This window comes from Ictalurus punctatus, chromosome 23 (genome assembly GCF_001660625.3).
Source record: "Ictalurus punctatus breed USDA103 chromosome 23, Coco_2.0, whole genome shotgun sequence".
Classification (NCBI taxonomy): domain Eukaryota; kingdom Metazoa; phylum Chordata; class Actinopteri; order Siluriformes; family Ictaluridae; genus Ictalurus; species Ictalurus punctatus.
In genome coordinates this window covers 12522389-12549882 of record NC_030438.2, presented here as the reverse complement: position 1 = coordinate 12549882, position 27494 = coordinate 12522389, and the positions used below count along the sequence as shown (strand labels likewise).

The following is a 27494-nucleotide window of genomic DNA, read 5'->3' as shown; positions in this document are numbered from 1 at the left end:
TGGAAAAAAAAGATAATGCTGCAGTTTAAATTATGAGCAAATTAAAGTTTTTTTTTTTGACCTTGGATGCATGTAAATCTATTGTATGAGACCTCTAAAACAAAAGTAGGCACGTTTCAAAACTATAATCGGTGCACTTTAACATTTTTAATGTTTGTGCGATTATCATACAAATCTACTAATTGTTGCATCTCCCAACTAAGCCTCACTAATTACGTTCTATACTCTTTTGGATGTTTGATATGACAAGGAATGATACCTAGAAAAGGTTTACACAATATGTATTTCAACAAACGGAACAGGCTCGTGGCCGTTGGTGGAAGCTGAATGACCCTTCAGTGAGCATGCGCAGCCACGAGCGTGCGCGCGCAAACGTTGCAAGGAAAAAAGTTTCCAAATACTCTAACAAGTAGCCTGCTGGTTGTTGAGTAATGTGTTTTTCCTGCGCCTGCGGTTAACAGCATCACTGTACGCCGATGATGTTCTTAATGTACGCGCCGATACGTAGAACGAGGAAAAAATTGCCGTTGTACTGAAAATTCCGAAATGAATTTCGGCGTTCCAGCAAATTCCCTCCTGTTGTTCCGTGCTTGCGATGAGGGCGACTATGAGAGTGCAAAAAGCATTCTCGAGCCTGCTGGGACCGACTCAGGGAGACAGTCCAAAACACGCCTGGATTCGGTGTCGGAGTGCAGTGTGGACATCGTGCGGGGAGGACTGCCACTTGTACCCGTCGATTGTACCGACGAAGAAGGGAACACCGCGTTACACTTCGCGGCTGCAAGTGGACACGAGCATTTAGTTAGATTCTTACTGAGAAAAGGGGCGTCTGTGGATAGTCGGAATAATTATGGCTGGACACCGCTCATGCAGGCAGCGAGGTATGACAATGACTCTTTATTTACTTGACGCTACCTCGCGTAGTATCAGTATTTCAGTATCAGTAGGGTACATATCACGAGCAACAGTACTGCTGTAGTGAATATCAGCACAGCTCTGATTCGGCTGTAGGCGCGAGGCTGTAGGCCGAGTTTCACAACTAATCACAGCTGTGCTAATATTCAGTACGACAAGATTGCGAATGTGAGGCTTTTATACAACACTTCCGTAAACAAGACATTAAGATCGAGTAACTGATATTTCTGACACAGTATTTGACAAATATGTTGTTATTTTTGCTCCGTCAACGAAAATCGTTCCGAAAGAAGCCACAGCTGGATATAGCGTTCCGTGTTGCCATGCCAACGCACAGACCGATTAACAGCCCATAGTAAGTGGAGTAGCGGTTTCATTGAAACGAACTATTGCTCTAATTTTAATTAAATGTAGTGATACAAACAGGGAAATGTCCCAGGGCAGTTATACTAAATATTAGCACTCTTGATACAGCGCTTGTCCAATGAAGTTAGTGGAACAGAAATAACTGTTGTTTAAATCCATCCGTATAAGCTTAATCTACAGGGTCGCGGGGAACCTGGAACCCATCCCAGGGAGCATCGGGCACAAGGTGGGATAGGGGCAGGGCACAATCGCATACACCTTCACACAACCATTCATACACTACAGACACTTTTTACATGCCAGTTAGCCTACCATCCATGTCTTTAGACTTGGGAGGAAACCAGAGTACCCCAGGACAGAGGTGGGAATTGAACCCCCAACCCTGGAGTGTGAGGCAGATGTTCTAACCACTAAGCCACTGTGCGCCCTAACTGTTGTTAAACAACAGCAACAAAAAAACCCCACAAAACGATGTAATACCTTTTAGGTCGATTTCGGTACATGCATATTTCAGTAGAACGACAAGAGGAAGAAGTATTCAGCCTAACTTCTTTTTAGTTCGGTCTTGGGTACAAAACCAGCATAGGAGTTGAAAGTACTGGAGATTGGGCATTAATGTAAGACCATTCTTCCTTCAAAAACAGTCCACCTGAGTTCTTCACCTTCATGGGCTGTTATGTATATCACTTTTGCAAGCAGATTAAATTTATACGGAGCCCTGTTGGGACCTACTTAATAAAAATAACTCGTGGCCATTAATGTATTATTGGGAGCAAGCTAAATAAGTTCAGGCACGTCAGTTCAATTAAATAATTGTACTGGCATGGCCATATGCAGTTATTGGCATGACCATATGCAGATTGTGCAATCATCATAAAAATCACAGAAAGGAGAAGAATTGTTACTAACAAACACATTTAATTATATTAGTGAGTGTCCATGTAAAACAGGTTTGTGTGTTTAGTGCTCCAAATATTTGGTTTGACATGTTATGCACACTGAGATGTTTTTCTGTTCAGCACAGCTGTAAAATGTGGTGAAGGTGAAATTACTGTATTGGGGTAGTTATTGGTTCTCTTCCACTTTGGCTTCTTTTTTCTGTAATCTTAGGCAAATTAGTTTTTTTTTCCCAATATGAAAGAGCACTTTAGTTTTTGGAGTCACTGCTTGGCAAATCTCTTGAGGCACTGCTGTGCATTGCACTGCTCACATGTGGTTCTGGCAGATTCTAATTGGTCAGTCTTACCATATTTTCTGGTGGTGCTACACTATCATATTCTATGCATAGGAGCTCATTAACCCTTTGACATTAAGGCATATTTACTAGTGCATTCCTTTGTCTTTACCTTAATAGCAGTATGAAGTATTATATATTGGCTTAGTGCTGCACAGAAAAATCAAATCAGTATAAGATTAAGACAGAATAAAATAAACACAATTAAGAAATCCAATATATTAATTAAAACAATTGGGAGACACTTAAAGTAAAACAAAACTGGGTCCAGGATAGAGCTCTGGGGTACCCCAGAGTTATTACTAGATAAAGAATAGGAGAAGTTACCAATCCTAACTAAAAGTCCTGTTATTAAGGTAGGAGACAAACCACTTTAAAGCTATGATCTGGATGGCTACACCACATTTTAGATGATCCAGAAGAATTCTGTGGTCAACCGTTTTCAAAAGCTGCACTATATTAAAACAGTGCATGTTCCAGAATCAACAGTCAGCAATAAATAATTAGCTACCTTGAGGAGGGCAGATTCCATGCTGTTGTTTAAAGGCTGACTGGAAATGTTCAAAAATTTTGTTCCTGGTTAACAATGAGGAAATCTACAATAAAATTACCTTCTCTGAAACCTTTAAAAGAAAGATAGTTCTGAGATTGGTCTAAAATTGTGTAGAACTGCATGTTTAAAACAAGATGGAACAGTACAGAGGTAGTAAACCTCATATGCAAGATTAAATCTGTCAGGTAGGAGAGTGACTCAGGCTCAAACTGGCGTAGGAGGGCAGAATATAACAGTTGATCAGAGGGCTCATGGTCTGGTCGTCAAGTAAGTGACCTTAATGTTGTCAATGAAAACTTCGAAATTAAAAGCTTCAAAAACTCTTCACAAGTTTCCGCAGTGGCTTCTTGGATAGATGTGAGAGCAGTAGTCATTGCTGCATTTATTGTATCTAAAAGAACGTTAGGTCTTTGAGAATTGGGACACAATAAGCTCATCTATACTGGTGTACTGAAGTGAATTCTTCATGTTGTTAGCAAATGGAGCAACTGCAAAAGCATCTAAGTACTTGCAAACCATGTATGGCCCAATTAAGCATGAGAAATATTTATGCAGTCTGGGTTTATGCAGTGCACAGGGCTTCGTAGGTAGTTAGGAAAAGCGACACGTGCCTAAAGGGGTTTACATGACAATGCTTTCTCTGCCTTGCCATCTACCCCCATAAAAGTTTAAATAGGAAAATTTGACTGTAGTTATCTCCAGTTTAGGTTTTCTGTTGCTGAAACAGATGCAGAGCTGCTTCCCCGGTGTGTGCGCAGATGTGCTTGCAAATGATAGCTTGAAACCATGGCATTTAGAAATGAAACAATTGATACTCAGACAAGCCACTTTGTTCAAAGGGAAAGTAACACACCACTGTGGCTAGCGAATGTCTAGCTTATGTTCTGCCTGCTGTGAAAGACATCTGTAAAATCATGTTTGGAGGAATGTCTCCCACCAGATTACTTGCATCCCCCTTTCAAATGTCAGTTATTCACTGCATCAGATCTGGCAAGTGATATGACTGTGTTGCAGCTGGATGTGGCAGGGCTACAGATGTGGCAGGGCTAGCACAATTGCCGAGTTGTGTCCGGTACGTGAAAGAGGAGGACTTTCTTTCTTTTTTCTTTTTTTTTGTCAGCCTCTTCCAGCCTGCACAACTGGCGACATATTATTTGATATGCTGGGTGGGTTTGTTCAAGATGCAGGTATGGCATGGGATAAACGTGTTGGGATATGCACAAACTGCACCCATTCAATGCCTGGGAGTGTGAGCGGGTTCGTCACATGCGTCCAGCAGATAGCCCCTTTAAAAAAGTGGACCCATTGCATGATCCATCACAAAGTTCTCACTGCAAAGACAATGTCAGAGTCTCTTGAGACTGTTATAAAGCAGGCAGTGTTAATGGCGAATTATATAGAAGCATGAACTTTAAACTCGCGCCAGTTTTTGCTACTCTGTTGGGTTATGGTGTCGAGCATTAGCAGCTATTCTTTCACATGGAGGTGCACTGGCTTGCATGTTACGTTGATGAACCCTGTGGATAGTACAGCTGTCATATCTAATGGACATTTTTGATCGACTGAACTCGCTCAATACATCGATGCAAGGGAGAGATGCAAATATCTGGCCGCTGGCAGACAAAGTTTGTGCATTCACTGGCAAATTGGATCTTTGGCATGATTGGCTAGTAAACAAAAATGTTGACATGTTTGCAACCTTTTCCAACTGTGCGCAAGAGACAGGGATGGTGAATATCTTTTCTTTGATACACACCATAAATGTTGGACTGAAACAGCAATTTGGCTATTTCAGTGATGATTACACTTCATTTCCATGGGTCCGGGACCCCTTCAGTTACCCAGGCAAAGACCAAGATGTCGAAATGGAGGTGCAATTAATTGAATTAGAGAGTGACATCAAATTGAGATCTCTTTGTCACTTGCTCACTGTCCATATTTTGGTTGTTGATGATGAAAGAATACCCTCAATTGTCAGATTCTGCAGTCTGATTTTTCATTCCATTCGCGTCAACATACCTGTGTGAGGTAGGTTTTTCTAAATTGGCAGCGCTGAAAGCCAAGTATTGAAATCTCCTCCAGGTAGAAAATGATGTCAGACTTGCACTTACTGACATTGAGAATCAAGCACAGGTGTCTCACTAATAAATTTGACAATAATATGCTAGTCAATAGGGAATGTTCCCAGAAAGTGCCCTGTTGCCTAGCGTTCTATTGTCAAATTTGTCACTGTTCTGTTTCACACTGCTGACAATGCAGTTTCCTTTTAATTGCAATCAATTAGCTTATACCTATATGTAGCCTACACTAAAACAAACAAGTAAATGTTAAAACAGCTTACGGTTCAAGTGCTAAGCGTTCTGTTCCCATGGTTTTCTGATCATCTGCTTGTCGAATGGGAGTAGAGTGGGGTGTGTGGAGCGGGGGGCTCCATATGCTAGAAAGTACTTCATGGGGGAGTTTTAATTTCAAAAGGTTTAGAACCCCTGTGCTAGTGTATTGGCTTGTGAAAAACTGTGTGCTTAGTAGAAGAGTGGTTTCCCCCCTTTTTAAACCCAAGTAGCCTTTCCTGATGTGAGATACAGAGGAAGATACTTTTTCAGAGGAGGCAATGTGAACTTGATTAAATGTAAATATTTATTACACCTTGCATAATATAAGTGGTATTCCATGATCAATAACCTGCTTTATTCTGCAGGCTCTTGCATGTATTGTTTGATACAGACACATATAAAATCAAGAGCCTATTGTATTTTTTAAAATGTTTTTCCAAGGTATAGATGGCTAGCTACATATAAATGTACACTATTTCTTAAATACTATGGGAAATTATTTTACAATGAGTTTACAGTATAAGAACTCAGACTTCCGTGAATTGACATTCTCTGTTGTGTGTTTTTTTTTTTTTTTTTTTTTTTTTTTTTTTTTTTTTTTTTTTTTTTGTACAGGTTTGGCCATTTGAATGTGTCTCACATCTTGCTTGAGAACGGGGCAGAGATCAATGGCAGGAATCGCATGGGAGCTAGTGTACTCACTATGGCAGCCCGTGGGGGCCACACACATGTTGCCAAACTCCTCCTTGAGCATGGAGCATTTGTGGATGACTTTGACCACCTTTCTGCAGCTGAAAGAAATGCTAATGGGAATAACAGTAACCACAGTGATAATGGGAAGAACTTCTTGGATATCACATCTTTATTGGTTAGTGCTCAGCAGGGTCATGAGGCTATGGTCAGACTGCTTTTGGAGTGGGGAGCTGATGTGAACTTTTCACAGAAGACCACAGGTTGGAGTGCACTAATGTTAGCCACATTGAGTGGGAAGGCTAGTATAGCTCAGCAGCTAGTCGAGAGGGGTGCTGATCCTGATCAGCTTAACGTTCTGTCCAAAACAGCTTTTGAAGTGGCACTGCATCTTAAGCAGAAAGAGGTGAAAAGTTATCTGGATTCCATCACCACAGTTCGTCCACAACCAGGTAAGATCGGTTAGATGGAAGGGGAATGGGATGATGGATGACATTATCTTTGCTCATATGTTATTGAATGTTCTGGGTAGCTGTCAACCTAATCTATATATTTGACATCAACATTCAGACAGACACCACATGTGCAGTATGTATATTGACTATTGACTCTTAGGAATAATATTAAATGCAGGAAATAGAGAGTAGAGATCTCTGGTCAACATAGTTTCAGTGGCTAGTGAGGAGCTATGATACTGACCAAAGCAAACATTCCATTCAGTTCAGTTTTATTAGTATAGCACTTTTTCAATTCAATTGGGTTTTATTTGTATAGCGCTTTTAACAATGGACATTGTCCCAAAGCAGCTTTACAGAAATAAATAAATTCAGAATAGAGATTTTAAATGTATGAATTTATTCCTAATGAGAAAGCCAGAGGTGACGGTGGCAAGGAAAAACTCCTTGAGACAACATGAGGAAGAAATCTTGAGAGGAACCAGACTCAAAAGGGAACCCATCCTCATCTGGGTGAAACCTGATAGTGTGATTATAAATAAATTCCTTCTATAATTGTGCTAATACTACATGGTTAAATAGTGCAATTGTGTAACCAGGAAATTCATTATAATTTTTACATGAAGTCTGTTTTGTTGAACTTATCCTCTGTTTACTGATGAAGATTTGATTGCAAAACTGTTTGTGACAATTGCAGTCGTAAAGCTATCATAGCATAACTGTTCATATGTATTGAGGTCCAAAGCCATCTTTATGTTTTTTAAATTTGTATCATCCTCAGTAATCTCAATGACCTTTAGGCTGTGTTATGTGGGGCCATCCTCAGCAGCAGCATGTGACATCCAATTGATGAGAATTCCAACCAGAAGTAGGGCATCAGGATGGATTGGGCAGGTCTGGAGAGCAGAAGGGGTCAGGATCACTGATCTCTCAGGAGTAACGTGTAGCTCGACAGACAGAGAGAGACAGAGATTGACAGAGAGAGCGAGGGGGAGAGATTATTGGTATGCTTATTGTCCAATAATGATTAAGGACAAAGTACTTGCATGCAGAGTGCAAACAGGGAGTGCAAAGGGGGGGGGACACGACACACCATCCAAACCTCATAGTTCACCACAACACTCTTTGCCCGTGAGTCCTATAGATCTACTCCTTTACCTATGAAAAAAAACTATTCACAAAAGGCTTGCCTAAACAAATATCTTTTCAGCCTAGACATAAACACTAAGACTGTATCTGAGTCCTGAACACTAATTGGAAGGCTGTTCTATAACTGTGGGGCTTTGTAGGAGAAAGCTCAACTTCCTGTCGTTTCATTTCTGAGATGAAAGAAGGTTATCCTAGTAATATTAACTACATGAGTGTCAAATGAAAGACTGGGGTCAATAATCACACAAAAGTCTTTTAATGCTGCCCATGATGAAACAGAAAGGCCATCCAGAGTAACTATGTCATCAGAAAGTTTACTTCTAGCTATGTATGTGGTCCTAGTACAAGTATTAATAAGCATCCAGTGTCTAATGTCCTTTACACATTCCTCAACTTTATTAAGCTGGTGTCTGTCATCTGGCTTTGCTGAAACACACCACTGTGTATCATCAGCATAACAGTGGAAGCTAATACCATGTTTATACCATGTAATAATTTTACCCAGAGGTAGTATACAGTATATAAAGAAAAGATGTGGGCCTAAAAGTGGGCTTTTTACTAGGGATGCACCGAATGATTGGCAACCGAAATTATTCGGCCGAAAATAGCAAAAAAGTATTTTCTGTGTTCGGCCGAAATAAGTGAAATAAGTGAAAAGGCCGAATAAATTTGACCGAACAATGACCTGTTTGATGACGCGACCAAATAGCCTAGCAAACAGAGTGAGACACGTGAATGTCACGACCTCGATAAGGGGGCGTGCACATGCATGAGCTACATGCTCTTCGGATGTTTACTGTGGACACACGTGCGTTTGTTTTGTTTCTGTTCCGGAGCATGTTTCTGTCACGTCGTAAGGGAGTAGAGTACGGAAGCAGGTAAAGACGTATTTATTTAAGGGCAGGCAGATAAATCCTATATCTACCATAATACTCCGCGAGGTGTACAGGGACGCGAGCGGTATATATCCCCAATTTAATCAGCTGTATAGAACTGAATAGAACCATTTTTTGCACTCTTGTTAATGCACTTTTTAATGCATTTTTTTTTTGTTGTAAGCTACAGAGTGTTGCATTCTTTCAGCAGTCAGTTATAGGCCTAACATTGGCTATTCAATGGGGGATCAAAGATGACCACATCAAAATATTTTTATTTAACTAATTTATTTGTTTAAAGTTATATTGTGCCTTGTTGGTAGCCTATGCCTGCTGGAATGAAAAAAAATGTTCAGTGTTGAATAAATATTTTGAAATTGTAGTTTTTGTAATTGATTTTTTTCTTTGAAAAGCAAGACAAAATAGTAGAAAGCACATTTTGACTATTTAATTTATGCAATGGTGAAAAAAAATGGCAAAATAAATGGAAAAAACGCGAGAAAACGTGTTCGGTATTCGGCCTTCGGCTTTCGGCCAAGTTTTTCATTATATTCGGCTTCGGCCAATAATTTTAATTTTGGTGCATCCCTACTTTTAACAATGAACATTGTCCCAAAGCAGCTTTACAGAAATATATAAATTCAGGATATACATTTTAAATGGATGAATTTATCACTAATGAGCAAGGCAGAGGCCACGGTGGCAAGGAAAAACTCACTGAGACTATATGAGGAAGAGTGGTACCAGACTCAAAAGGGAACCCATTGTCTTCTGGGTGAGAACAGATTACTTATAAATAAATAATTGCAATGATGCATGATCAGATATACTATATATATGTACAGAAGGGTGTTAGACCTAGAGTGTGTTAGTAGATCCATCTCAAGTTTGCAGACTGAAATTATACTGGCCTCCCAACCAAGACATAGTCTGGGGAAGTCTAATATGCGCACAAAAAATTTCTAATATATACATACAGTGCCCTCCACTAATATTGGCACCTTTGAGCAAAGAAAGCTGTGAAAAATTGTCTTAATTGTTTAACCTTTTGATATTTTGTTTAGAAAGTTCACAAACATACTCTGCTCTCATTGATATCAAACAATTGTAAACAAAACACAGGTTTATGCAAAAAAAAAAGTCTTTGTTAAATATAGGTGTGCAACAATTATTGGAAAATTGAAAAATATATTTGAAGTATATTCCCATTTAAATATATATATATATATATATATATATATATATATATATATATATATATATATATATATATATATATATATATATATTTTTTTTAGTACATCTGGGTGACTAGGAACAGGAAATTGTTCAACCCATGACTTCTTGTTTCACACTGGTATACATATGAGGTAACACATAGGCCAAATTCCCTTAGTCATTCATCACAATGGGTAAGACCAAGGAATATAGCTGTGATGTACAGCAAAAGGTTGTTGAGCTTAACAAAATGGGAAGTGGCTATAAGAAAATAGCAAAAGCAATTACAATGTCCATTTCCACCATCAGGCAATAATTAAGAAGTTCCAGTCAACTGGAAATGTTATGGAAGAGTACGTGTGTCTATATCGTCTCAACGCACTGTGAAGAGGATGGTTCGAGTGGCCAAAAAATCTCCATGGATCACAGCTGGAGAATTGCAGAAGTTAGTTGGGGTCAGAAAGTCTCCAAAACTACAATCCGAAGTCACCTATATCACCACAAGTTGTTTGGAAGGGTTTCAAGAAAAAAGCCTCTACTCTCATCCAAAAACAAACTCGAGCATCTCAGTTTACCAGACGCTACAGGAACTTCAAATGGAATCGGGTTCTATGGTCAGATGAAACCAAAATTGAGCTTTTTAGCAATAAACACCAGAGATGGTTTTGGTGTACACAGAGAGGTAGCCATATGGAAAAGTACCTCATGCCTATGGTTAAATATGGTGGTGGCTCTTTAATGTTTTGGGGTTGTTTTTCTGCCAGAGGACCTGGTCATTTTGTTAGGATACATGGCATCATGGACTCTATCAGATATCAACAGATATTAAATTAAAACCTGACTGCCCCTGCCAGAAAGCTTAAAATGGGCCATGGTTGGATCTTCCAGCAGGACAATGATCCAAAACATGCATCCAAATCAACACAAAAATGTTTACTGACCACAAAATCAAGGTCCTGCAATGGCTGTCCCAGTCCCCTGACTTGAAATCCATAGAAAAACTGTGGGGTGAACTGAAGAGTCCACCAGAATGGTCCTTGAAATCTGAAGGATCTGGAGAGATTCTGTATGGAGGAATGGTCTCAGATCCCTTACCATGTATTCTCCAACCTCATCAGAATATTTGGCAAAGGGAGGTAGCACAAAGCATTGACTAAAAGGGTTCCAATAATTGTTGTATTTAACAAAGATTTTTTTGTTTTTTAATAAAACTGTTTTATTTACGGTTGTTTGATATCCACGAGAGCAGAATGTTTTTGTGAATTTTTTTGAACAAAAGGTTAAACAATAAAGACAATTTTTCACAACCTTCTTTTGCTCATATTACAGCACATAAGCATGGCTCTTCTGTAAGAATAAAAAAAATTAGGTAATCATCATAGCTAAGTTATGTATTATTTATTTATTTATTTTTTACAATCTACTAAAACATCTTTGTGTCTTTTGTGTAATTTATTGTTGCTATACTGGGAAAAAACATAACAAAGATGCTTAAACAAGGGAACTTTATTTGCAGATGAGCAAATTCACTGACTCAAGCACTGGCTTGCTGAATTAGGAAGGTGGGAACCTTGTTTATAACTTAGTGTTTACTGACTTGAGTGCAGATGTATGATGAACCTGATGAAGGTGAAATTAATTACAATTCATGAAAGTAAATAAACCGCAAACAGTAAATAAACAAATGTATTAATTGAATATTACAACAATATTTATTTATTTTTACAGAACTGTGTAATGTTAATCTATTTATCAACTTGATTTTGCTTTATGTTACCATGTTTCATTTGCTATTACAATACATGAAACAAATAAAAATAACTTGGAGTGAGTCCTTTAGAGTCCTTAGATTATTTCCTTCACCCTGGTATTATCCAGTGTGTGAGTCAGCCAGTTGGGTAATTTAGCTCATAAGGAATTCTGCATTTTTGATCAGATCAGTGAATCCTTCACTCGTTCCCAGGAGCAGGGAGTATACATTATTTTTTGCCAGCCATTGTCAGAGTCCTTTAATAAATACAGCCCACCTTTATAAGGCTATTTGCTCATGCTAAATAAGTCAGTCTTGGATCCACTGAGTGCAAGTGCGAAGTCTGTTTGTAGCAGACGGACAAAAAGAATGATTCAGTCCATGGCAGTGACCTCTATTGAGTTGTTCACTTTAGTGGTTTGTTTAAAAGAAAAAAGACACAATTGTCTGTGAACAAAACATTTGTACCAAGCAGTAGGGCTAGGTGTTGCGACCAATTTGCCTATTCGATTCTTATCTATATGGTTTCAATTCGATTTCAATTTGGATTAGCTATCAATATTTAATTTAAAATGTTAGTTTTGCAGATGTGGAATCCATATTTTAATATAAATGCTGGTAACAGAAACCCTCCTACTTAGCTATAGTACTGAAATACACATTTACTTTAACAATAGGGCTTACACAATTATGTTGAATAACTTTTTACTTTTACTTTGAGTAACAAACATTGTAACAAGAAATCATAAATATGTGTATACAGTGCACACAAGGTAAGCACAAACTGCGCACTGCACATTACTGTAAAAAAACAACAACAAAACTGAAACAGTGCAACAGTGAAATTCATTAACAGCTTGAAACAGAAATAAAACCGTTTTCAAAATTCAAAACATGAAAGCTGGCGACATCTTCAGGACGAGAGGCGAACTACAGATAATATTCACATCCTCTCAAGTAAAGCACGCGCATTAAGAATCGATTCGGGGATTTCCCAAATCTATATCATTTCGTTAAATTGAAGATCGATTAAAATCGGAGCATCGATATTTTTTTACCTAGCCCTACTAAGCAGGTATAACATCTATGATTAAAAAGGCAACCTACTGTAAACTAGAAAAGTATTTAGGCAAAATTACAGACAAGCAACTTTTACCAACTGTGCTAATACACCAGAGATGAGCAGTTTTCTGGCTAAAATATCTATATATTTTATAATATATAGAGTACTTTGGGCCTTTTGACAAACTCTGTGGTACATTTGAAAGCTTGCTAAGCTCTCTCTTCCTCATCTGTTTACAGATCTGGGAACGAGCAGTGTAAACTTTTCCATTGAAAACAGTGGCATCCATTATTGTTTAAAAGGAAATCATTCAAAACTACCCCCCCATGTGCCATGTCAAAGGCACATGACTGCTTGCTTGGAGTTTGTTAAAAGGCACCAAATGGACTCTCATGTCATGAGAAAAAAGATTCTATGGTCTGAGCAAACCAAGATTAAATTCTTTGGCAAGTATGCCAAGGACATCTGGAGGTTAACCAGAGATTTCTTCACACCTGGCCAATTTCTTCCCTATGGTGAAGCATGGTGCAAGAACTGGGAATTTTGTCAGGATTGATGGAAAGATGATGGATCATAATAAAGAGACATCCTTGAGGAAGACCTACTCAGGACCTCAGAATAGCACAAATGTTCACATTCCAACATGACGATGACCCGAGACACTCAGCCATGAAAAGAAATGCATAGAAATATCAATGAACCAGTTGTATGTACCAGTTATGTTACATAATAAGTACATCCATATTAAACTGATAACGTCTTTGAAACCAAGCTTCTGTTTTTTGTTTTTCACTGTATGTTACCATTGTTTTACCATATTATCCAATTATTCCGATCTATAAAATAGGCAACATGCAGGGATATATTCAGAGTACATAATTAAATAGCAGTGCAGTTCATCACGAACATGGATCAGTATCTATTGGAACTGGTAAATATAACCCCAGCTATTTCAGCTGTTTGAAATGGAGACATATGTATTTGGAATAGAGAGATCGGGGTGATTATAAATAAATTTAATCCTATAAATATTTACTTGCTGTTTTTCTTTCTGTCCACTAGATGATGAGAAGAAAAGACCTGATGTTTTCAGTGCTCTAAAGCTAGGTGAGTGCCACTCAGGATAATGAATGCTTTAAAATCTGATAATGCAATAATATGATCTGGATGAATGTATAAACAGTAAATGATATGTACTGATGCCCCAGGCTTTTTTTTTTATTTGTGTGTGTGTGTGTATGTAATAGGAAATGCGCAACTGGTGAAGGAGATACTAGAGGAGGATCCATCTCAGGTGAACATGGCTAATGCAGATGGGGCATCGCCTCTGATGATTGCAGCTGTGAGCGGTCTGTTGGAAGTGGTGCAGCTTCTGGTTGAGAGGAATGCAGACATAGACAAACAGGATGGGGTCCATGGCTGGACAGCTCTTATGCAGGCAACATATCATGGGTAATGCTTGCATCTCGGAATTTTCACTAATACTGGTTATTTTCTGTTTAAAAAATAAAAACACAATTGCTCTAACAACATTTTGCCATAAAATATTTTTTTATAATACATGCTGCACTTATTAGACACACAGAGTGTTTAGATGTCCTCCTCTTTTTTTCCTTTTGCAGGAATAAGGATGTGGTGAAATATCTGCTGAGTCAGGGAGCTGATGTAAATCTAAGGGCAAAGAATGGATACACAGCCTTTGACCTAGTCATGCTATTAAATGACCCAGGTAGAGTGAAAACTACTTATCATTATCTCACACTGTTTTTTTCCATGTAGTAAATTAATAAAAATATCTAATTGTCATTCTTTCCTGATTCTTCTCTATCTTACTCAAGACACTGAATTAGTGAGACTGTTGGCTGCTGTGTGCATGATGGTAGATAAAGACAAGAGTAGGCACAGAGACAAAATCTCCACCAAGAAACACCTGTCTCCCAGTGTACTTTTACCACCAGATGATAAAGGAGGCCTAAAGGTGGGGCTCTGTGTACACAGTATCATACATAATTTATTGTCTCTAAGTCTTATGGGTAGTAGATCCATGTAAAAATTTCCTCACCACAAGGTAAGTGATGTACATATGTTCTTGCTTTGCTGGGACATATCCCCTTACAAACCAGATATTTCATAGGTTTACAGACCGGCTTTCATACACTTCTTCTCCTCTCTTCCTCTCCAGTCCTGGTGGAATCGCATGTCTAATCGCTTTCGTAGACTGAAGCTAACACACACACTAAGGCATGGGCTCCCCCCCAATCGTTTAGCTCCATTTCATGATAACCCAGGGGTTCTGCTGGATGCTACCATGAAAGCAGAGAACAGAAAAGACACAAACAACTCTGAACCAAGTGGTGCAATGGTTTCACCTTCTGGAGCACCTATGGATGACTTCACCATTGCATGGACTGATAAGAGCAAAGAGAGTGGTAAGATGCTATTTATGAATTTATGTACTGCCACTCTTTGTCAGTGTAATACTTATACAGATTATCTCTTGTTTTTACTCAGCCCTGAAAAATTATGCAGATAAAAATAATCTAATGATTTGATTAGAATCTTTGTTTAATTTAAGATTCTTTAAAGGGACACAATATTTAATCAGTATATGTGGAAACTGCTGGATGATTTAAAACATGATTAAAAACAATATTAACTTTCTCAAATTATCACAGAATGTATAAGATATATGAAGAATATATGTCAGTTATGCTGTTCTATGATTTCTGAAGGTCTTGGCAGAAACAGCAGTGACAAAGATGACTTTCTCATTACCACAATGGTAAGCATTTTCATGACCTCTCATGGATTTGAAAGCTTCTTCTGTAATAAGTATAATGATCTCTCCTTTTAGCTGAGAAATGGTGCACCTCTGACTCGCTTGCCCAATGACAAGCTTAAAGCTGTTATCCCACCCTTCCTACCTCCATCCAACTTTGAGCCATGGAACTCCGACCGCTCACGGGTTTTGAAGGAGGGAGGCAAGACAAGTGAGCAGTCTCGTCTGACTATGCCTCAGAGGCCAAGCAAAGCCAACTTCAACACCAGTGGAAACTCTGATATTGTAAGTGTCTGATATGGCCTTGTCTGTGGTATGATTTATGCCAGGTGGACACAAAATTTGTACATAGCTACCTAGCGTTCATTATTTCAGAATTGCATTACTGCTGACACCACTTGATTTTCATTATGCCATTTAGCTATTTTATTCATTATTTATTTTATTTTTTTTCCTGTATTTTTTGTTGTTCCTAACAACCAATTAGGGTATGATATGACACATTATTGTATATATAAGCAATATTATTGTGCTTATATTTTGCTTTTGTCCTTCCACAAACATAGATGGATGATAGACCTGGGTTCAGGGATCTGCTGCGCACGGCAAATTAAATCAAATTAGTCTTCAAAAGGGAAATCAGGGCTAAAATTGTGTAGTGTGAGTTCAGCATTAAGATGTTTTTCCACATAGGCTGTATAGAATCAATGGACCATGAAGAAGGAACACATTTCAGTCAGTGTTTTAAAATGTAAATAGTTGCAATCTTATTTAAGGAGCAGAGATTCATACAAAATAGCTGCAGTAATATTGGTGCCATAGTTGTGCGTGAGCTTTTTTTTTTTTCTGATCATCTGTACCTGATTTTTTCCACTGATGTTTTAGACATCCATAAGTCGAGTAGTGAGCAGATCCATGAAGTTTCCCAGTATCAGTAAGATCCCATCCTCCTCCCCCTCCAACTCGGGCAACTATAATTCACCTCACTCATCAGGGGGTTCCAACGGAGTAGGAGGGGTCAATCGCCATACATCAGACTTGCATAATCGTTCAGGTATATCCAAACACACATTGATGTAAAAAGAAAACTTTTGCTAATTTTTGCTTTTATTGATTATAGCCAACAATGTAGTCAGAAAATGAAATGCATAAATGGAATTTTCCCAAAATAAATATTATTTGCTTTTTATTATTATTATTACAATTATTATTATTAGTAGAAGAAATTCTGGTAGTGTTTTTAAAGAGCTGCAGAAGGATTTGAGGGTCTGTGTAAATGCGTTTTTGTCTTAAATTTCTAACCAATGTCACACAACCTCGTTGCATCCTCCTGGCCACAGAGGTGCTTGACAGCCACAGCTGTTTTCAAGCCGGAGTCATGCTCTGCCCCGGCCACATATTGTCACCATGCATATCTCTATGAGCTCAGATTTCACGGAACTTAAGGCACTCGTTGAATATGTGTACCACAATGCCACACCTGGTTTGAATACATCCGCTGTGCAAATTGGTACTGCCTGCATGTCCTCTGTGCTGCGTGGTTAATGCATTAATGCTATGTTATGTGGCAGAAGTAAGAGCAGGCTGGTATGTGTGCTCAGGTGCTTGCTACATGTTCTTTCCTGTGCACAAGTCTACATTCTAAAGTCTATAAATTATGTACAGTTTGATGTAGTTATATTAAAGTAATATTAGGCTGCATTTTTAATTCTCAATGGGCATTATCTGAGTTGCGAATTTCATATGGCTTCCAGATGGACAAATGTCCTACAGCATCATTGTTATACATCAAGTAGTGAGTGTAAACAGTGAATAGGAAGCCATTTGGGAATTAGCCTAACTATGTCAATATTCCTGTGAGAAATTGGGTTAAATTTTACATGTTTATGTGGATCACATTTTGAGCCATATTATATGCCTGTAATTGTTAACATGTATAAAACTGCTCCTGTGTAATTAATTTGATGACTCTTTTAAAAGCTAAATATATACAAAATGAGTCTCTTAAGAGGTACAGATGCCATATAATAGTTTGCAACCTTTAACCTAATCAAAAAGTCACTTTAAAAGATAGGACTCTGGAGAATGTGGTTTAATGAAGAAACCAGTTAACTTTAGCTAAGCTCACCCATTTTGCAGGAGATTGGATTTTGATGAAACATTAAATCATCCCAATTTACTAAAAGAAAATCTTTCTGATTAATAGGGTTTAATAGATTCTGTTGGAAAAAGCTCAGTGTTTGGACTCAATTTACCTTGTTTGACACATAATGCATCTTGTTTTACATCAGGAATACTAATACTAGTATCCTTGAAGCAAGCACGTGGGAACTAATCGTCTTACCCATTTTATCTCATTCAACTCTCTCCTCAGGAGGCAGTGCATCTGACAGCGTACTGTCTCAAATTGCTGCCCAAAGGAAGAGGGCCGCAGGCCTGCTTGATGTCAAAGCACCAACTCATGAGGCATCAACCTCTACACCCCTGCCCACCGTGCCTGATAGTAGCCTGCCCAGCATTCAAAGCAACCCAAGCCTGGTGACAAGTGACTTGCATTCCAGATGGGTATAGTCCTGTTGACATGTTTTTCCTTATCACGAGATGCAAAAATATTTTTATATTGCCTTTAAATAATTTACAAGTTGCTAACCACAGATATGAAAAAGTAGATGGCTTTTAGGCAGGTAGATGAAATGTGAAAAAAGATTTGTGCAACGTTTGGATGTAAGAATCATGGAGACACTTCACCATGGTCACTTCACTGAATCACTTATCACAGGTGAGCTCTCTGACAATATGTGTGTTTTCATTTTATGATGGACTTTAGAGAAGTTACGATGAGGGTGTTTGCTAATTTAGATTTTAGGCTACTGTTTAACTGGATTGAGATTATTAGCTAAGATTTGTTAATGTTAAAATTAGTTTGTGGATATGGTTTAGGATTATTCTTGTGCTGTATGTTTATGATAAAGCAGTGGCTATAATAGATGTTTGCAATAGTTAAGGTTAGATTGAGATCGTTAAATAGCCGTACATTATTGGATCTATTTCTGATGAATATGAAGTAGTCTTTTTACACAACCATTCATTCATTTATCTTCAGTAAATGTTTTATCCGGAGCAGGGTGGTGGTGGAACTTAACAAATAAAACTATGTGCAAAGCTGGACATTTCACACTGGATGAGAAACCACTCTGTCACACAGTCACAGGGCACCATTCACACACTCATTCACACTTAGTGTCAATCTAGTGTAGCTAGTTCTCCTACTTCAATCTGGACCTTGGGGGGAAAAAACAGAGAACCCATAGAAACCAGTGGTTACAACCATGGTGAACAGAAATGCATCTCAGAGTGCACAACACATTAAACGTTGAATCAGATGGGCTACAGAAGACCACATCGAGTTCCACTCCTGTCACTCCTGCCAAAAACAGGAATCTGAGGTGGCCACAGGCTGAATGAAACTGGACAATTCAAGATTGAAAAAAACATCAACTGGTCAGATGAATCTCTATTTTTATTGTGACATGCGGAACTAGCCTACCTTTTTTGACTGGTGTGGTGGTGTAATGATGTGAGGAATGTTTTCTTGGCACACTCAATACCTCTCAATACCAATCAAGTATCATTTGAATGCCACAGTTTATCTGATTATTGTAGCTGATTGTGTACGTCAAAGAGATCAACCACAACAGTTCTGTTGTTTGATGTGAACTTTAACTGAAGCTCTTGACCTGTGTCTGCATGATTTTTATGAACTGCACTGCTGTCAGATTAGCTGATTTATTGCATTTGCATGTATGTGCAGATATACAGTCCCCTCTGAAAGGCCATTTCTTTATTTTTGCTATACACTGAAGACATTTTGGTTTAAGATCAAAAGATAAATTTGAGACGAGAGATCAGAATTTCAACTTTCATTTCCTGATATTTACATCTAGTTGTGTTAAACAACTTAGAACATGGCACCACCAAATTTTTGGTGAACAAAAGTATTGGAACATATAATATTAAAGTAAAGTCGGTAACACTTTGGTTGCATATCTCTTGCTTGCAATAACTGCATCAAGCCCAATGTCACCAAAATGTCGCATTTTTCTTTTGTGATGCTTTTCCAGGCTAGTACCACAGCTTAGTTCAGTTGCTGTTTGTTTTGGGGGGGTTTCTGTTCAGTCTCTCTTTAGGAGGTGAAATTCATGCTCAATTGGGTTAAGGTCTGGTGAGGTCTGGTGATACCAGTCTAAAGCCTTCCATTCCCCCCCCCCTGGTGAAGTCCTTTGCTGTGTTAGTAATGTGATTTGGGTCATTGTCTTGCCTCATGATGAAATTCCCAATAAGATTGGATGCATCTCTGTAAACTGGCGGGAAGAATGTTTCTGTAGACTTCTGATTTAATTCTGCTACCATCATGAGCTACATCTTCAATAAAGATTAGTGAGCCCATTCCAGAAACTGCCATCAAGCCCAAGTCATGACGCTACCTCCACCATGCTTGACAGATGAGCTCGTATGTTTTGGATCATGAGCAGATCTTTTTCTTTCTCCACATTTTGGCCTTTCCAACACTTTGGTAGAGGTTAATCTTGGTTCTAGAACCTTTGTGGTTCATCTCTGTATTTCTTTGCGAATTCTAATCTGGCTTTCCGATTCTTACTACTGTGGAGTGTTTTGCATCTTGTGGTATGGCCTCTATATTCCTGCTCTTAAATTTGTGGATTATGATACCTTCACCGCTGCCCCGTGGAGGTTGTTGATGTCACTGACTGCTGTTTTTCCTTCATATCTCTCACAATGTTTGTGTCATAAACTGCAGTTTTTTCCCTTGGCAACAACAAATGCAGTTTTCACAGGAGAAACCCAGGGCTCAAACCAAGAGTACACATTCAGACCTATTAATTCTTTAAACAATCAATATAACAGGACACACCTGGGCAACAAGAAACACCCATCTGTCACATGTTCAGTATGTTTGATCATCTGAGAAATTTGTGACTTCACATGAAAGGTGCTATGTTCTAAGTTGTTTAGCACATCTATATGTAAATAACAGCAGATGAAAGCTAAAATTCTGATCTGTTATCTCATATTCATCTTTTGATTTCAAACCCAAATTGTCTTCAATGTATTGCCAAAAAAAAGAATTGTTCTTGCCATTCCAATACAGTGTTCTGAAAAAGTATTTGCCCATCCTGATTTCTTCTGTTTTTGTGTACATCTCATAGTAAATAGTTTTAGATCCTCAAATGAAATGCAACATAAAACAATGCAGCCTGAGTAAACACACAATACAGTTTTTATTTATTTATTTATTTTAATGAAGCAAAAAAAAGTTGTACAACACCTATCACCAATGTGAAAAACTAATTGCCCCCTTAAACTTCCAATTTGGTTGTGCCACCTTTAGCAGCAATAAATTACAGATTAAGGACCAGACATTCTCCTTTAGGATTTTCTGGTAGAGAGCAGAATTCATGTTTCCCTCAATTATTTGTTGGAAACATAAATTCTGCAAGTTGCCCAGGCTCTGAAGCAGCAAAGCATCCCCACACCATCACACTACCACCGCCATGCTTGACTGTAGGTATGATGTTCTTTTTGTGAAATTCTGTATCTGGTTTACACCAGATGTAATGGGACCCCTGTCTTCCAAGCAGTTCCACTTTTGACTCATTAATCCACAGAACATTCTCCCAAAAGGTTTGAGGAACATTAATGTGTGTTTTTGGCAAAATTCAGACAAGCCTTAATGTTCTTCTGGGTTAGCAGTGGTTTTCACCTCACCACTCTTCCATGGATGCCATTTTTGCCCAGTGTCTTTCTGATAGTGGAGTCATGAACAGTGACCTTTATTGATGCAAGAGAGTCCTGTAGTTCCTTTGATGTTGTCCTTGACTCTTTTGTGATTTGCTGGATGGGTAGTTGCTCTGCTCTTGGAGGAATTTTGGAAGGTTGGACACTTCTAGGAAGGTTCACTATCGTGCCAAGTTTTTCCATTTGCTGTGGTCCTTTGGAATCCCTGAGCCTTTGAAAAAGCTTTGTAACCCTTCCCAGACTGATGTATTTCAATCACCTTCTTTCATCATTTTTGGAATGTTTTTCCATTTTGGCATAGTGTGTTACTGGGTAAGACCTTTTAACCAACTTAATTAGTAACTACAGGGGCAAATACATTCACACAGGCCCAGTTGGTATTGGATAACTTTTTTTGCTTCAATAATTAACATTATCAGTTAAAACCTGTATTTTGTGTTTATTCAGGTTGCCTTTGTTTTATTTTAGATATTGTTTTAATTTCTGAAACAATTTAGCATGAGATGTACACAAAAACAGAAGAAATCAGGATGAGGCAAATACTTTTTCACAACACTGTGCTTTTGGAGGGGACTGTACAGGTTTTCTTAATAATGAGGACAGTGAGGGTGTAGCTCTTTCGGAAACCATATTAGCTACACCGGGTAAGAGTTTCATGAGTATTTTTGAATTCCATAATTCTAACATTAGCCTCCAATCTCCACAGAAGGTTGATCTAAAGAAGAGGCCACAGTCTGGGAATTCTTCCACATCTAAGAGTACATCCCCCACCCTGACTCCATCGCCGTCCCCAACTCCTAAACCTCTCATTGGTGAAACCCTATCTTCTGCTTCCTCCCAGCCATGTTCTAAAAGTAGTGGTGGATCCAGCAGTGGCACCATCACTGACGAAGGTCAGTGCATATAAAAATGATCAGACTTAGTTTCAGTTTAGGAATGCACTGTCATTCACCATACTGTGATTTGACTAGGTATGCTAGAGCTATCAGGCTTTTTTTTTTTTTTTTTTGTGTGTGTGTGTAGCAATTCCTAACATACCTGAGCCAGTACCATCAGCCTGTATTACCTGGTACAGTTGTGTCTGGAGCTTGAGCTCCTTACCAGTATGGACTATTTGGTGTTATACTGGACCAAGGATGTAGAGAGGGTATTTAGAAAGGCACATATCTGTCTGTATAAGGCGTGTATTCACAGTGCATGTCAGAGCAAAAACCAAGCCATGAAGTCCAAGGCACTCTTCATAGAACACGCTGATCAAATTGTGTCCAGACATAGATCTGGGCAAGGGCCACTTTAACAGAGCTTTAGAAGTCAACAGAGAAGGGAGACCTGCTGGAAGAGCCGTCATCTCAGAAATACTCCAGCAGTCAGGGCTTTATGGTAGAGTGCCTACATAAAATCCACTGCTGTGTAAAAATACCGCTCATCAAGTGGCTCATACACTATGGCGATGTATGGTGGTAACAGCATCACGATATGGGAGTACTTCGGAGCGGCAGGAACAGGAGATTGGTCAGAATTGAGGGACGGATGAATGTAGCCAAATACAGAGAGATTCTTGAAGAAAACCTGCTGCAGAGTGGACACAACCTCAGACTGTGGCGAGGTTTAACCTTTCAGCATGACAGCGACTTGAGGAATACAGCAAAGACAACACTGGATTGGCTTTGGGACAAGTCTCTGAATGTCCATCAGTTGCCCAGCCAAATTCAGACTTGAATCCCATGGCAGTCCCTCCTAGATTTTGCAATTTTGCGATCATAGAAATTAACACAAAATCAAGGAAACACCTCAATATTTGCAGGAGTTTGCAATTTTTCAAAATAACCATAGATTTTCTGCAGAATGGGGCCAAAATGCATCATGTGATGTAATCAAAACGCATATTCAGCCAAAGCCCTCCTTGATTCATGTGTGTCGAACATGAACAGCTAAAAGGTCTTATTTTCCAACAAACTTCGCTGTGAAAGACCGTGCAAAACAATTTCGTGCAACTGCCATTTTGCCAATTCATGCAAAAAAGTACCAAAAAACTCCCCAAATTGCAACACAAATTCTGAAAAAATCTGCAGCAAAATCAAGCATTTTTAGCTGCAACAATCACAAAAATACTCTGTGAAAATTTGTATGGACTGCCATGAGACTTGTGTGGAGAGACCTGAAAATTGCAGTTCAGACAGTTGTAGCCTGTAGCAATTATATACACAGAAAAGTGTGCACAAATCCTGTGTGTGAAGTTGTCTGAATTGTTTCCAAACCCACTGTCAATGTTGTGATTTTTACCTTTATCCTTATCCCTTTTTACAGATGAACTTTCAGGTATACTAAGAAAACTTTCCCTGGAGAAATATCAGCCGATCTTTGAAGAACAGGAGGTATAGACATGGATATTTGTACAGTCTGTAACTTTTTCTTGTATTTGCAGTGGATTTAACAAATGAATATAGTTTTATTTCCTCTTTGACTAAGGTACGCCTATTACCAAACACTATTATTACATGCCTGCATTTATTCGTATGTATATTACCTTATTGTTTTATCTGCAGGTAGACATGGAGGCCTTTTTGACTCTGACTGACAGAGATCTGCAGGAGCTGGGGATTAAAACAGATGGGCCCAGACAACAGATTCTGGCAGCCATTTCTGAACTTAATGCTGGAAAGGTGTTGTTTTTTTTCTGTTAAAAACTGGTAGTCAACTTTGTCTTAATTTTGATACCTCTTCCTGTCAATATTCAAAGTAATTATTTATTATTATTTATTAATTTCAGGGAAGAGAAAGACAGATACTGCAGGAAACTATCCACAATTTCCAGTCGTCTTTTGGGAGTAGTGCAAGTAACCAGCATCCTACAGGTTATTCACATTTTGAATATTACACAAATCTCAGCCTTTAGCGATATTCTGTATATTTTTACAGTTTTTGCAGAATCTTTGTGTACTTACTACCATTTCAGTGTATCTGGATATTCTACTATACATTCACATTCTCTTTATTTTTTTTTAAATCCAGTTTGGCCAAGACATCAGCTGCACACCCTTAACAAAAGGTAACACGTTTGGCCAGATGAGGGATTGGAGAATGGTGCCTTCTATGATTCTAGAACTTCTATTTAGTGTTTTAACTTTTTTCAAGAAACTCTGTAGTTCAGTTTCTAATGAGCTGCTGGAAGATCTGTCCACCACTAAGACAAAGAACATCCTCATTACAGCCAAGACTGATTGCATCATCGTACCCAAAGCAAACGAGAAATCTTAAAGGACCTCACACATTATTCTGCATAAATGGTCACATCTTAGTATAATACATACAAGCACAATACAAGGCAAATGTGAAAGGTCATAACTGTTTATAACTGCCTTTGGTTTGTATTTTTCTTATCTGATGTGTGTTTTTTTCCATCCAATTCGTGTTCTCCAGCCATTGCTATTGTGTTCAACTAAGTTGGGATATGATCAAAGATAATATATCTCAGATGACATATGAGGTACATTGATCAGCCATAATATTAAAACCACTTGCCTAATATTGTGTCCCCCATGTTCCGCCAAAACAGCTCTGACCCATCGAGGCATGGACTCCACAAGACCTCTGAATTTGTGCTGTGGTTTTTGGCACCAAGACTTTAGCAGCTGATCCTTTAAATCCTGTAAGTTGTGAGGTGGGGCCTCCATGGATTGGACTTGTTTGTCCAGCACATCCCACAGATGCTTGATCGTATTGAGGTCTGTGGAGTTTGTAGGCCATGTCAACACCTTGAACTTTTCGTCATGTTCCCCAAACCATTCCTGAACAATTTTTTGCAGTATGGTAGGATGCATTATCCTGCTGCAGAGGTCACTGCCATTAGGGAATACCATTTCCATGAACGGGTGTACTTGGTCTGCAACATTGTTTAAGTAGGTGGTATGTGTCAAAGTAACATCCACATGAATGCCAGGACCCAAGGTTTCACAGCAGAACATTGCACAGAGCATCACACTTCCTCCACCAGCTTGCCTTCTTCCCATAGTGCATTCTGATGCTATATCTTCCCCAGATAAGCATTCACTGGCCATCTACATGATGTAAAAGAAGACGTGATTCATCAGACCAGGCCACCCTCTTCCATTGCTCCATGGTCCAGTTCTAATGCTCGCGTGTCTATTGTAGGTGCTTTCGGCGGTAGAAAGGGGTCAGCACTCTCACCAGTCTCCAGGTACGAAGCCCCATACGCAGCAGTGCAATGCACAGTGTATACTTACACCTTTCTATCATAGCCAGCATTAGGTTTTTCCACAATTTGGCTACTATAGCTGTCCTCTTGGATCAGACCAGCCCGACTAGCCTTTGCTCCCCACGGTCTTGGGCACCCGTGACCCTGTTGCTGGTTCACTGGTTGTCCTACCTTGGACCAATTTTGATTGGTACTAACCACTACACTTTGTGAACTGACTGTTCACTTGCTGCCTAATATATCCCACCCTTTGACAGGTGCCATTGTAATGAGATAATCAGTGTTATTCACTTCATTGTCAGTGGTTTTAATGTTATGGCTGATGTATAGTGTATAAACTACAGTATATTTTATTAGGATACTACTGAAATTCTACCATTTCTGACTATTTTTGGCCAAAGTGTTTTTGACCATCTCAAGTAAATATGGTTAACTGATGTTAACTGTGTATTTTACCTAAATTTCAATCATTTTATATAACTATATTCTTGTACACTGTCAAATAACATAAATATCTTCACTTAATTTATAGTCTGACATTTTGCCATCTAAATGTGTTTTTCCAAGCTACAAATGAAAAATGAGCAAGCATGTCATCAGATCGTTTAACCTTGCATCTGACCAGTTTGTGGTTGTAAAGAACATTTACCATCAACTGGTTCATGAGTGTTACCATTCAACTATTAACCATTCACCTAACAAGTGCTGAACTGATGAACAGTAAGAGTACTATTTTTTTTTTTTTTTTTTTTTAAAGTTTATTGCTTACTGTAACATAAATCAAATGCTTGTGGTAGCCTTCCATAAGCGCCTCGCATTACTTTGCCAGACTTTTTGCTCATTCCTCTAAACAGAACTCGTGTAACTCAATCAGGTTTGTAGGCCTCTTTTGATCAGGCATGCTTGTTCAGTCCACAAATTTTCTATGGGACTCAGGTCAGCTCTTTGTGATGGACACTCCAATACTTTCACTTTTGTGTCTTTAAGCCATTTTTTTTGTTACAACTTTATGATTGAGATCATTGTCCTAATGGTAGATTTAGTTGCGACAAGTTTTAACTTTCTGCCTGATGTCTTGAGGTTTTGCTTCAGTATTGTTAACAAATATTTTTTTTTAGAAGTCCACCAGTCCCTTTTCCAGCAAAAACCCCACATGACAACGCTGACACCCCCATGCTTCACATTGGGATGTTTTTTTGGATTAAAAGCCTCAACCTTGTACCTCCATCCATAGCCCTTATCATTATAGCCCACAGTTAAATTTTTGTTTCATCTCACCAGAGAACATTCCTCCAAAAGGCTAGGACTTTGTCCTGGTGATCACCTGCAAACTTCAGTCTGGATTTTTAATGTCAGTTTTGGAGTAGGGGCTACTTCCTTGCACGACAGCCTTTTGGCCATGGCAATGTAGGACTGTCGTTATGGTGGATGTCCAGTGCCCTCCACTAATGCAGTGCCCCCCCCCCCCCCCCCCCCCCAAATGACACAACTAACAGCAGCTGTGGCACACGCATCACAGAAGAAGAAAGCAACAACTTGGTGATGTCAGTGGGTTGCTGGATTGATGCAGTTATTCCAAGCAAGGGATATGCAATCAATCTTAATTGTTATTTACTTTTACATATTTACTTATTTATCAAAAAATTTGGGTGGTCTGCCACCAAAGGAGGGGGACTATATCTGTCAGTCTCTTCAATCGGTTACAAATGTTAGTGTTCTGTTCTCATTTATTCAGTTTTTGGACAAATATATTAAAATTTTATTATAATGTTGCACACACATTATTCTGGTTGGTTGCTCTCATGATGCAGGGGTGTGCAGATAAGCTCATGCTAGTGTGCAGAGGCACCATCAACATGGATAAATGTAAATTTAACCCAAAGCTGGAGAACAGCTAATACTTGTTCTGCAAGACCAGTGTCCGCTAGTGACTTTGAAGCCCAATGCATACTATGCCATAAAACTTTTAAACTTTGTACAGTGGGAATAAATGCAGTTAAATCGCAAATGCAGAGTGAGAGATAAAATAAGAGAACCTATGATATTGTATATATGTATTTATTAAAGCAATGTTCCAAAATTCA

General features: G+C 38.7%; 1 protein-coding gene across 1 annotated transcript; it reads left to right on the top strand.

Annotated features, from left to right (window-relative positions):
• The first annotated feature begins 346 nt into the window (after positions 1-346).
• On the top strand, positions 347-27494 carry LOC108256662 (ankyrin repeat and SAM domain-containing protein 6). Its single transcript, XM_017453743.3, has 16 exons — positions 347-881; positions 6017-6543; positions 13664-13708; positions 13849-14053; positions 14224-14330; positions 14440-14579; positions 14784-15030; positions 15334-15383; positions 15456-15665; positions 16266-16434; positions 17755-17945; positions 21901-22087; positions 23502-23569; positions 23741-23857; positions 23965-24049; positions 24207-27494. The coding sequence occupies exons 1-16, from the start codon at positions 547-549 to the stop codon at positions 24245-24247; spliced, it is 2724 nt and encodes a 907-aa protein (XP_017309232.1). The 5' UTR covers positions 347-546; the 3' UTR covers positions 24248-27494.

Excerpts from the sequence above, each read along its gene's own strand:
- LOC108256662 (XM_017453743.3), top strand. The coding sequence starts at position 547 with ATGAATTTCGGCGTTCCAGCAAATTCCCTCCTGTTGTTCCGTGCTTGC. Across the intron at positions 882-6,016 it reads CCGCTCATGCAGGCAGCGAG|GTTTGGCCATTTGAATGTGT; the intron begins GTATGACAATGA and ends TTTTTTGTACAG. Across the intron at positions 24,050-24,206 it reads AAGTAACCAGCATCCTACAG|TTTGGCCAAGACATCAGCTG; the intron begins GTTATTCACATT and ends TTTTAAATCCAG.